The sequence below is a fragment of the Gallus gallus genome, chromosome 6, assembly GCF_016699485.2.
Source record: "Gallus gallus isolate bGalGal1 chromosome 6, bGalGal1.mat.broiler.GRCg7b, whole genome shotgun sequence".
Lineage (NCBI taxonomy): Eukaryota > Metazoa > Chordata > Aves > Galliformes > Phasianidae > Gallus > Gallus gallus.
Genome location: NC_052537.1, coordinates 21,738,760 through 21,751,575, shown reverse-complemented (window position 1 = coordinate 21,751,575; position 12,816 = coordinate 21,738,760). Strand labels below are relative to the sequence as shown.

At 38.5% G+C, this 12,816-nt stretch overlaps 1 protein-coding gene across 3 annotated transcripts in view; it reads left to right on the top strand.

Annotated features, from left to right (window-relative positions):
* The window catches only part of BTAF1 (B-TFIID TATA-box binding protein associated factor 1), a 43,456-nt gene extending 36,431 nt beyond the window's left edge, over positions 1–7,025 (top strand). For 2 of the 3 annotated variants that reach the window (XM_015288828.4, XM_046942984.1), the window contains exons 32-38: positions 519–649; positions 1,096–1,221; positions 1,989–2,141; positions 2,696–2,907; positions 3,807–3,966; positions 4,555–4,725; positions 5,445–7,025. In XM_015288828.4, the coding sequence (XP_015144314.1) occupies positions 519–649; positions 1,096–1,221; positions 1,989–2,141; positions 2,696–2,907; positions 3,807–3,966; positions 4,555–4,725; positions 5,445–5,591 (1,100 nt within the window). In that variant the 3' untranslated portion in view covers positions 5,592–7,025. Of the gene's footprint in view, positions 1–518; positions 650–1,095; positions 1,222–1,988; positions 2,142–2,695; positions 2,908–3,806; positions 3,967–4,554; positions 4,726–5,444 lie in introns of those variants that run through there. The other variant, XR_005861017.2, reaches the window with a different exon arrangement.
* The last annotated feature ends 5,791 nt before the right edge of the window (positions 7,026–12,816 follow it).

The following is a 12,816-nucleotide window of genomic DNA, read 5'->3' as shown; positions in this document are numbered from 1 at the left end:
GAATGGTTTTAAGCAAGTAGAATCATAAAATTGCTCAAGTTGGAAAAGACTTTAAAGATGATCAAGTCCAACCGCAACCTGACCGTACTACCCTAACAACCCTCTGCTAAAACATGTCCCTGAGCACCACATCTAAATGGTTTTTAAACGCATCCAGGGATGGTGATTCAACCACCTCCCTCGGGAGCCTATTCCAGTGCTTAACAATCACTTCTGTAAAGGTTTCAAAAAAAACAAAGACGGAAGGTTTAGGTTCGATATTAGGAGGAATTTTTTCACTCAGAGGGTGGTGATGCACCGGACCAGGTTGCCCAAGGAGGCTGTGGATGCCCTGTCCCTGGAAGCATTCAAGGCCAGGCTGGATGTGGCTCTGGGCAGCCTGGTCTAGTGGTTGGTGACCCTGCACACAGCACAGGGGTTGAAACTTGATGATCATTATGGTCCTTTTCAACCCAGGCCATTCTATGATTCTATCTTCTACAAAATTTAACTTGCTTCCATTCCTTTCCCTTCACTAGGGGTTCTGGCAATGGAAGCACTGCACCGCCAAGTTCTGCCATTCCTGCTAAGGAGAATGAAAGAGGATGTACTGCAAGACCTTCCACCCAAAATTATTCAAGATTATTACTGTGTTCTTAGTCCTTTACAGGTATGTTTAAAAAGTCAGATGGAAGCTTACTTTCTTTTTTTTTTTTAAACAGCACAGAGATAAGAACAAGCTGTTCTGTATTTCAACATCAATTTTACATCAGCTCTTGACGTTCTCTGAGGCCACAAGATTTAAAAAAAAATCCTAGTAATGTTGATACCTAAGTACAGTCCAGTAGACTGCACTTCACTTTAATTTCTGGCTTAGTTCTACAAGAACAATTTATCGGCATCTGTAGATTTTTCTTAACGAATACTTTACAACTTGAACGAAATTCACTTGCAAGTAAATACACTATTAATGTTGACCTTTAGCTACATATAAAATAGCTTTTTATGTTTTCCACTAATTTAGAACCTAAACTTGAAATTAAATTTGGAAAAATGTTATTTTTTTTTTGTGAGGAAAATGCATACTCATTCTTTTGTCTGGAATGTGGTCTACAGGTTCAGCTTTATGAAGACTTTGCCAAGTCTCGTGCCAAATGTGACATTGATGAAACAGTTTCTTCAATTTCATTACGCGAAGAAACTGAAAAACCAAAGCTTAAAGCTACAGGTCATGTATTTCAGGTACAATTTCTTTTCCAGTTTTCACTAACTTGTTCACTTATTTATGGTAGTTATAAATGTGTTTAATTAAAACTGAAAAATTATTATAGTTCACTTAGACTTTATGGCTACAGTTGTGTAAGTAAAATATTTAGAATTTTTTATTAACTTGCCTGGAAGGTGATGTATAGCTATTATGCTTAAATTATGTTACAGTGTATTAACAGTGATGTAAATATGACTTCAATTGGTTTTTTTTTTTTGCTAATATTTACTCAACTAGCATTCAGCTTTTTTGTGGATCTTACATAACACTATCAACCAAAAATGATTATCAGGAGTACAAAACACTAAGATTAAAGTTAGTAGCCTCTAGTTTTATCATTTACGCTGCAAAATTAAGATTGCAAAGCATGAATCAAACAGTTACCTTAAGGTTAGAAGGGAAGGTTCATTGTCTTACAGAATTGCAAATTAAGCGTTAGTTATGTGGAAGCAATAATTCTCAAGGGGTTCTGCTCAGCCCCTTTGCCTCTCTTACCTGACCTCCGCTCTCAGACAGATGTAGTAAATGGTCATCTTTGTAATAAGAACCAAGATCATCATGGCCCTAACAGTCATGGATGCAGTCTAAAATATAGGTTTTATTAATCAAAAAGGGTGAATTTAATTGAATGAAAATATACCTTACAGTCTAGCTTATGGAATATGAGTAAGTGGCTTCTATACAGCTGTAACTACATTGTTACTAACAGTTTCTTTGAACTTCATTTCCTAAATAATTAAAGGCATTGCAATATTTACGGAAGCTATGCAACCATCCAGCACTAGTGCTAACAACCCAGCATCCAGAATATAAGAGAATTACAGAGCAACTTGCAGCTCATAATTCATCCCTTCGAGATATCCAACACGCACCTAAGCTGTCTGCTTTAAAACAAGTAAGTAGACTTACATGTTGTGCCTTAATGCGACTCTATCTATGCTATAGTTTAGGATTTTAAGATCCCATCAATCTGAAAACTGATCTTAAAATGTGAGTTTTAAGAGCAACGTTTTAAGTTGCTGATAAAAGAGTCCAGAGGTTTCCTTTTAAAGTTTATGCCTTATTTTGCTGTTTAGCCAAGGAAACTCAAAATTGGAAGTGGAACAGAAAGTAATGAGTTTTGCATTACATTTTGCTGCACTGTAAGAAACTGTAGTTGTTTTCTGTTTCTTACTCTTGGCCGTCTCATTGCAGATTTACTATACTGGAGGTTATTAGTTTGATAAAATTAGGTTGTGTTAAAGACTTCAAATTCTACTGTAAAGAAAGAAAAATGAAAAACAAATTCTGTTGACTCTTGAAAACTTGTCATTTGTCATTTGAATAGCTGTCAGAGACCCTGTAGTTTACTTGGTTTCTCTTCCTTCTACTTTGGGTAGTCCAATCAGCATTTACAGGGGATCTACTGTCACTTTGATATGTTTTAATTTAATGCTCTTTTACTTAAAGCTGCTGCTAGACTGTGGTTTGGGGAATGGTGGATCTTCAGAGAGCGGTACGGAAGCTGTTGTGGCCCAACACAGGATACTTATTTTCTGTCAACTTAAGAGCATGCTGGACATAGTGGAGCATGACCTTCTTAGACCTCAGTTACCTTCAGTCACTTATTTACGATTAGATGGTAGCATACCTGCTGGCCAGAGGCATTCCATTGTTTCACGGTAAGCATATTAATTCATGACTGATATAAAGACAACTCCAGTGAGTTATTTATGGTCTGTAACTGACACCTCGTTGTACTGCCAGGCCATCACTGTCTAACTTACATTTAAAAGAAATTTAAAAAAAAAATCCCACACTTCCACCTGTGAAAGCCAACATTAATATTAAGAGTCTGCATCAGAACTTAAGTACTGCCTTCAAAGTAATTGGATGACTTTTTTAAATAAAATGATGAGGAAGAAAATTGATAATATCTGCTTCTTCTCTATTACCTGAGAGAAGACATCACCAAATTGCAGACAAAACAGAAGTTTGTGGTTACCTTTATAACAGCTGGCACATGAAAACATGAAACAAACTAGCAAATGACCTTAGTGTTCTATGCTGTCCTTTCTGTATATCACCTGGAGATTACTACAGTTTTATGAAGAACCCTAAGAGACTTGGGATACAGGAATGTAAAAGCTGTGTTTCACTTCATACTTAATATGGCTCTTTTCTATATTAATGGAAGTAAAACTGAACCCCAACATTACTGGCATGTATTAATATAGAAAAAAAGGTTTATCTTAATTTTGACATCATGGATAGAAGTTGAAGACTATTTAAAGGAGATATATAAAAAACTTTGCTCATGCATGCATTTACTTGCATGACTTACTCAAATGATTTAACCTAGGACCAATAGTACAAATACTTTTATTGCTAGTCGGTAGATGTCTCAGCTACTGCAAGTTTGATTTCATTTGTGATTTTACTAGCAATTAGTAATAAGTTACTCCATGTTTTTAATACTACTTATTCAGTAGTAGATCAGCAAAGGAACCTTAGGCAGCTGAGGTTCATATTTCCATCCTTAAATGAGTTTTACCATGTTTAACTTGCTTTTTTTTTTCAGGTTTAATAATGACCCATCTATAGATGTTCTGTTGCTCACCACTCATGTTGGTGGATTGGGACTTAACTTAACAGGGGCAGATACAGTAGTGTTTGTGGAACATGACTGGAACCCAATGAGAGATCTGCAAGCCATGGACCGGGCACACCGTATTGGACAGGTGAAAAACTCTTTATTTTCCCATATTTTTTTCTTGCTGAGCTCCTGTTTCTTCAAATTTGGATAAGATTAGGATTATAACACATAACAAGTGATTTCTAGTGGTTTCCACCTAGTTTTTAGTCACTTTCTTACAAATGTGTTGGATGATCAAGGGTCTACTTTCATATTCCTTCCCTGACTTGGTATGATCCCCTCTTCCATACTGAGCTGCTGAGAAGCATCCAGAGGAAAAATGATCTTTTAGTGGAGAAACAAATGCACCAAAACTAAGAAACTGAAGGGAAGCCACATAGAATCATCCTTCTCTGATGACTGGACAGGGAATAAGTGACTAACTGTTACAGTCTCTACAGTTAGGACAAACAGCAAAATTCTTAACTTCCTCAGCACAAATATTGCAGATGCCTCTACTGTGTGCTGGCATAGCCCTATACTTCTTTTTTGTTAACAATCAAACTTATAAAATTACCGAAGAGTTTACCAAACTACTTCCCAGCCATCCTTGACAAATAGTAAAAGATTACACTTTCTTGAATATTGAAGCTGTTATTTTTTTCTTTTAGCTAACTGTTTTTTATTCTTGCAGAAACGTGTTGTTAATGTGTATCGCCTGATAACCAGAGGAACTCTAGAGGAGAAGATTATGGGTCTTCAGAAGTTCAAAATGAACATTGCTAATACAGTGATCAGCCAAGAAAATGCAAGCCTACAGAGCATGGGAACAGAACAGCTTCTTGATCTCTTCACTCTTGACAAGGTAAAGGAATGTTTTCTAGAAATAGCTACCAAAACCAGAGGAAAGCTGGGGAAAAGCTTGGAACTGCAAAATTTCATCAGATGAACACTTACTTAAAGTGAAATAATGAATAGCAGGTAACTCTGAAAAGCAGGAGGAAAGGAGGTTGGCAATTCGGCATTTTCCCAAACAATCTAGAATGGCCTAGGTTGGAAGGGACCTGAAAGCCTGCTTAGTTCCAACCTCTCTGCCAGGGGCACGGCTGCCATCCACTAGATTCAGCTGCCCAGAGCCTCATCCCCGCAAGCCTTGAATGCGTCTAGGCATGGGGCATCCACAGCTCCCCTGAATCATCACCTCTGAATAAAGAATTTCTGCCTTACATCTAACTTAAATCTTCCCTCTTTTAGTTTAAAGCCATTCTCCCATGCCCAATTACTATCAGACTTTTTTTAAAAAATTGTGTCTCTCCTGCTTATAAGCTCTCCTCAGGTACTGGAAGGCCACAGTGAGGTCTCCCTGGAGACTTTCTCCAAGTTAAACAAGCCCAGCTCCCATAGCCTTTCTTAATAGGAGAGGTGCTCCAGCACTCTGATAATCTTTGTGGACCTCCCCTGGGATTGCTCCAACATTTCCAATCATCAGAATTTTGTAGGAATAATTTGTAAAGGGAAATGAAGAATATATGCCTATGATCAGTAAATATTCCTGAAAACATTATTCTTTATTTTTTCTGGAAGGATGGAAAAACTGAAAAACCTGATACCTCTACCTCTTCTGGAAAAGCATCAATGAAATCAGTGCTCGAAAACCTTGGAGAACTATGGGATCAAGAACAGTATGACACTGAATACAGCCTCGAAAACTTTATGCATTCATTAAAGTAACCATCATATATTTGTAACACAACTGCTGCTAGTTCACAATTTTTTCTGCTGATATTCAGCAAACTTCAAAGCATATATAGTGAACCTTTAGCTTAATGTGTAAATAGACTTATTGAAGAATCTTCAAAAGGCTGACACTGAGTAGTGTCACCTGTCTCACGGGGGAGTTATTCTGTCTTAAACATTTGCACTGTATAGAATAACTTTAAATGTAAACATTGTGAGGTGGTTTGAATTTTACTTGTTCTGAATGGCTGCAGATTCTTAACTTGGTAGAAGAATAAAACAAAGCAGGTTTTTACAAATGTTATCAAGTGTTACTTCTGTTTGAAGTAAGTCCACTATTTCTTTCTGTATCTGTAGTAGTTCTGTACAGTTGTTTCAGTGAGTACTTCAGGTTGTTCTGTGTACATTTTTCTTTTAAACACAACTTGCTTTTATCATGTATTAAAAGAATTCAACTTAAACTTTCATTCAGATCATTTCAGAACTTCTATCACCAGAGGCAAAGCCTAGAAGCCTTGAAAGTACGAAGTAATTAAATGGCGCTAGGTATGTGCACCCACCTTTGTATATTGAGTATAAATACACTCTTCAGTCTTTTGACACCATCTTGAGAGAACAGCCAACTTGAACTTTTTAATGTAATGAGTTATACTAAATACAGGTAATGGTCTATTTGAGGCCATTTTTGCATCCTTTTAGCAGGGGTGTACTTTTTTTAATTTATCTATAAGGCTAGAATATAGCCACTTGGAGAGATGCATGTATTCAGTATGTTTCAATCCTATATATTTTTTTTGTAACTAAAAAGAAATTAAATATACAGACATTTTCCAGAAGTAGATTTTACACTGTCTAGGATTTTAAAATCCATGTTAAAGTGACTGTTTACTAAATTGATGCATGATTTAAAGCTTCTTAAAGGAATAGGACAGATTTTTTTCTTTAGGAAAACATATACATAGAAGTACCTACATCCAGTTTGAGGGAATTGAATAGTTAAAATCATGTAATAAAGATAGTAAAGGACTTAATAGCAGTGAGTGAGAACAATACAGCTGTATGTTAAGCAGCTTTTTATAAAAGGGAGGCAGTAGCAAAGGTGTATTTCTAGATGTGCATATGTACCAGTATATGCACTTTTATAAATATTAAATTATAGATAACTTACAGCAGACCGCAGTTGTCTGAATACAAAAAAATATATGTATAAATATTAAACCTAAGGTTTGTAGCTTGCTGTGTGCTTAAGCATCAGAGCTTAAAAACCACCAGAGACCTCAACTATGTAAAATAAGATTGTTTTAAAACTATATAAATCAAGACTGTGCTGCAGCATTGGAGATGAATTAATGTCACATTTCAATAGTTATGAACTGCCATACTGTAACTAAATTAGCATTCCATGAAAATAAAACTGGGAATACATAACTTGTATGTCGTGTATGTGCATGTTTGTATTTTCTGTACAGATGACTTTCACTGTGGCTGAGTAGGCAAAAAAAAGAAGCCAAAACACTAAGGGATTTGGAAATCATAGCAGTATATTCATTTTAACTGCATGCTTTACACACACAATATTTCTGTTCTGCTTCCAATTCTAATTTAAGGAGGAGAGACAGGATAGGGCTTGGTGTTCTATATGCAGAGAAACTGAATACTGGGTCCTTTAAGATAAACTGGTGCAGTAATCTCATGGTAATGCCCAGAAATAATAAGGTATTTGGCTCTCTATTAGTCATAATACATGTTTTTCAGCGAGACGTTATTAGTTGCAGTAGAAGTAAACTATTTAGTTCCTGCAGTGTTCTTGCTGGGAGAAGAGACAGCAAAAGACTATAAGTTAGTTATTTATCTTGAAGTTGCTATACAACCATAATACTCTTAGCGATGTTTCTCTTGGATGTGATATTAAAAAAAACAAAACATAGCATTTACCATGATCTGGTTTGGACTGCAGAAGGTTCACAGTGTACAAACCGGATTCACTCTCAACAAAACTGAAGGAATATGTTTTTGGGATGCCTCTAACTACATTCTACCTGCTTAATGGGTATTCAGCTAGGACAGAGTAGAAATAAAAGCTTCAAAGATGTTGGCTTCTTAGCACTAAACATTTTGCTCTACGGCTTTTCCCCTACTGCAATGTATTATTTGCTAAAGAAGATGCTAACATTCCAAGGTATGCATACTCATGATTTAGTTTAAATGAAGTGACTTCACGCTTAATCTTTTTTGTCCATCATAGCAGATTCCTATTATTTCTAGATAAGCCTGCATTTTACCTTAAAACTGCCAGATTTAAGGACATGCTTAAACTTACTAATGTCTTTGATTACACTACCACCCCATGGTTCTACAAGTTACTACGGGAGGGAGCACAGGGAATCACAGGATGGTTTGGGTTCGAAGTGACATTAGAGACCTTCCGAGTTCCAACCTCCACACTGCGGGAAGAGCCACCTCCCAATACAAGCAGGGTCATGAAGCCTCATCAAACCTGGTCTGGAACACTTCTAAGGAATTGGGCATCCACAGCTTCTCTGGGCAACCAGTTCCAGTGCCTCACCACCCTCTGAGTAAGGACTATTGATTTTTGTCTTTCCCAACAAGGCTACTAGTCTCACTGGGAGCCTGGTGAGTTTTTTATTTGTTTTTGCTTTTTGTTTTGGTTTTTTAATGCTAAAACTGCAATAAATATGCAAAAAGACAATAGACTATTGCTAAGGTTAAGCCATTTCATAAGCTTTTTGTACACAAAAAGATACAAACATGCAAGTTTACATCTCAGTTTAAGTTGTACCCAGTCAGCACTGCCTCTGCACAAACCAATGCATGTGAACATCACTTGATGATTTCTTGCTTCACCTATCAGTACCATTGTGCAAACTATTTTAGACAGGTACAGTACTTGAAATACAGTTTCAGTAAAATGTAAGTCTATTGGCAGAGGTTGGAAGAAGTTAAAACTATGGAGGCCAGTCATTTAAAACTGAACACTCTTCAGCTGTTTTCAGTTGAAAGATGATTGTTAACTTCCAGAGTACTGAGTACAAGGTTTTGACTCTTCATATCAGGAAACCAAGTTAAAGATTTTTTTTCTGCTTTCACAGAAGAGGACCAAGGCATAACAGGTAGTATCACTTCAGCTCACAAGGGATTTAAAGTGAGAAATTCAGAAACTAATGATTGGCAGCAGAAGCAGGTGGGGGCAGAGGAATCCATTTTCAGAGGAAGGCTTGAATTATTTGGAGTAAAAGGTTTGTTAAAGACTTGAGATGACACTTAATACTGACCTTATTAAGCAAGCAGGATTAAGGAGGGACTACATGTGATTGTAAGCACAAGGAAGCCAAATGAAATTCAACTTTACCTAGCACTACCCAGGTACAAATAAGATCACAGAATCACCAAGTTGGAAGAGACATACAAGATCATCCAGTCCAACCATCCACCAATCATCAACAGTTCTCACTAAACCATTTTCCTCAACACAATGTTGAAACAATTGCTTGAACACTTCCAGGGTCAGTGACTCCACCACCTTCATGAGCAGCCCATTCCAGCACCTGACCACTCTTTCAGACAAGCAGTATTTCCTAAGGTCCAGCCTGAATCTCTCCTGGCACAGCTTGAAGCCATTCCCTTTAGTCCTATCACTGATTACACAAGAGAAGAGGCTGACCCCCAGCTCACTACAGCCTCCCTTCAAGTAGTTGTAGAGAGTGATAAGATCTCCCGTGAGGTTCCTCTTCTCCAGACTGAACAATCCCAGCTCCCTCAGCTGTTCCCCATAACGCCTGTGCTCCAGACCCCTCACTGGCTTTGTTTCCCTTCTCTGCACACGCTCCAGGGCCTCAATGTCTTACTTGCAGTGGGGGGCCCAAAACTGAACACAGTACTTGGGGCATCTCACCAGTGCTGAGTACAGAGGGACTATTATTTCCCTGCTACTACTGGCAACACTATTTTTGATATAAGCCAGGATGCCACTGGCCTTCTTGGCCACCTGGGCACACTGCTGGCTCACGTTCAATTGAGCATTGACCAAAACTCCCAGCTCCATTTCCTCTACACAGTCTTCCAGCCACTCTACCCCAAGCCTGTAGCATTGCCTGAGGTTGTTGTGGCCAAAGTACAGGACCTGGCATTTGGTCTTGTTGAACCTCATCCCATTGGCTTCAGCCCCACGATCCAGCTTGTCCAGATCCCTCTGTAGGGCCTTGCTACCCCCAGGCAGATCTCACTTCCTGCCAACTTGCCATCATCTGCAAACTTACTGAGGGTGTGCTCAGTGCCCTCATCCAGGTCATCAATAAAGATATTGAAGACGACAGGCCCCAGGTGACCCCTGGGGAACACCATTCATGACCGGTTGCCAGCTGGATTTAACTCCATTCACCACCACTCTCCGGGCCCAGCCCTCCAGACAGCTCCTCAGCAAGCAAAGATACTACAGATAGTAGTTGTGGTGTTAACAAATATCATAGTCACACAACTGTGCAACTTGCCTCCATGAAATCAGGAGTAAGGTGCAGTTATCCTGACTAACCAACAAGTATATCAACCTCTTACTTCACATTTGAAAACTACACATACTTTGAAGTAAAAGGAAGACAGCTGTCAAAAAAAAAAAAGATTACTACAGTTCAAATACTAGTGCTGAAACTCCCAGAGAAAGGCTTTAAGCTAAGTAAGCTAAGTATGGCAAGGACTATAATTTCTATCAATTCTGATAGATTTTCCTGTTATCAGTTAGACTCCATTGCAGTTCAATGACTCCAGCTGCCTCTCAAAGTGCTAACATTGCCTTGCCAGACAACGGAGTCAGGTGCCACATTCAGCCACCATCACGCTGAATGCAACTCCACACACACTACCATAATTCATAACTGGTGCACCACTGATTGCATTAAAATAAGCAGCTGAATGGAATGAGAAGCTGCTTTTCAAAATCTGAAGCCTCTGCATAGATGAACAGTCTGAGATTCTATAAAAACATAAGCAGATCTGCTGCTTAAACCAACAGGGCTAAGACTCAATTAAAATCATCTAAAAAATTGCCACTTGAATTCGTTTAGTATATAGTTATGTACAAATGTTAATGCTAAACTATGCCAACTCCTTAAGACTTAAAATAGAAGGAAGGAATAGCCAAAGCAATAAAATACTCAAAGCCAGGGAACATTACAAAACTCAAACCCGAATTTAGAAACTTTGTTAGGTTCTTTCTCCTTTCTCTTCCACGAAATCTTTAAAAGGTAACACACTCAAAACTTGTGCTGTTCTCTTAGTGCTACATCACACGCTTGGCTAAGAAAACTGTGTTCAGTGCCTGTTGTTAATTAAGCAAGTCATGAACAAACATACACTTTTACAAATGATGACAAGCAGAATTTTGTTCTTAAGTAAAATTCAGGTGCAGATACACTGAGTTCTAAGAGAATTGCATGTGCTAAAGGAAAACATTTACTGCTCAATTTCCCTTTTTATAAATCAGAAGAGGAAGCAGATCTAGTGAAGAGCATCTTCAAACCATACATTCAAAATCACGTACAAAAAGTACAGGAATTATAGGGAAGCAAGGAGAGCAGAAGCAGGGAGAAAGGAAGAGCACCACATTGCATCTTGTCAAAGGACTGTCCCAGCAAAACTAATCTGCCACACAGAGGCTCAGAAATAGCTAAGCTATCAGAACATACCAGCCATTTCCCTACTACCAGGGGACTTTGCAGGGTGATGCTGTGCTACCTATAGCAAGTCTATGCCTGCCAGAAATTTCCTATATATCAGAGTAATTACATTCCATAGTTTACGCAGGGTGGCCATTTCGATACTCCACTAAGAAAACAGGAATTCTTATCAGTATACCAGCAGTACATGAATAGACTAGTTAGCAGTGCTCCACTTTTTGCTGCTGTTCCTGCATATCTCTTTGAATAAGTATTACTCTCTCCAGATACACTTAAATATTCTGACCCCATTTCATGTGACTCATGCTACATTTATGGTGATTTAATTATCAGTTGCAACCCAGCATCCTAGAAATAAAGAATTCAAGTAACAAACTGTAATGATAAGCCAAGGGAAGAGTTCACGTAGATGCTCCAATATAAATGCTTTTGCAAGTCAACAAACAGAGCTAGAAAATATCAGTTGAATTGTATATGATCTCTGCCATAGCCAAAGAAGGACATTAAGAAGACATCAACACACTGAAAGCAATACTTTCTGATTCCTGCATCATATCTGAGTTGAAGCTACTTAATTTAAGGGGCAAAAAAAAGGCATTTGACTGCATAATGTTATAACGTGATGGAAAGTATAGTGATAGCAGCAGGGTGGCAAAGTCTTTGGCTACAGTAAATGGGGACAAGTACAGATATAGGAGCCACAGATGCAGGAGGAAAAAAAAAAAAAAAAAAAAAAGGAAAATAGCTGCTTACCTTCAGAAGGACTCAAGTAGGCAGAGATCTCCAGCACAATACCCTCACCTCCACTGCCAACCCTAAAATGAGGTCTGGGAAGGGGTGGATCCTGGCTCCACCTCTTCTGGTCACTCAGTACATTGCATGCACCTGAGCTCCCCTGGGTTGGCCCTGCCTTCCCACCAGGTGCTCAATCACTGCTTCAAGCCATCACTTACCATTTCTGCTACACTCTGCAAGCAAGTGTGACTTCAACAAAAACTCTAAAGCCTTTTCCTTGTTTCTACATGCTACCCACATTCTCACTCATTCCAAATTATTGAACACTCAGGAATACTTGCAGCTGTTCATCCCTGCTGCCTCTATCTTGCAAATATCATCCCTCACAAAACACAGCTTTGTCAACCAAACTACAAGTACTGAGGTGCTATTTCCTGCTCGTTTTGGAGCCTGCAATACCTTTATCAGTATGGGTAAAGATAAAGTCTGAATAGTACCCATACTCAATTCAAGAGTGTTATCTTTACAACAGACTGCGCAATGAAGCAGCAAACTAACAGCCACTCCCTGCCCACCAGTGTTTGCCACTGTTTGGAATGAATGTAATGCTCACCCCTAGGCTTCTGATCAGTTAAATAATCAGTTCACTTGCAAACCAGAAAGCACAATGTGGCAACAGAACTCCAAGTTGGTACTTCTGCTTTCTTTGCTACCCTTGTAAAAGCTACAAGATGCAATCAGTGTTTCAGGCTCTGCACAGCTGGTACAGTCAGCAGCAGTTAATTATTGTTTAT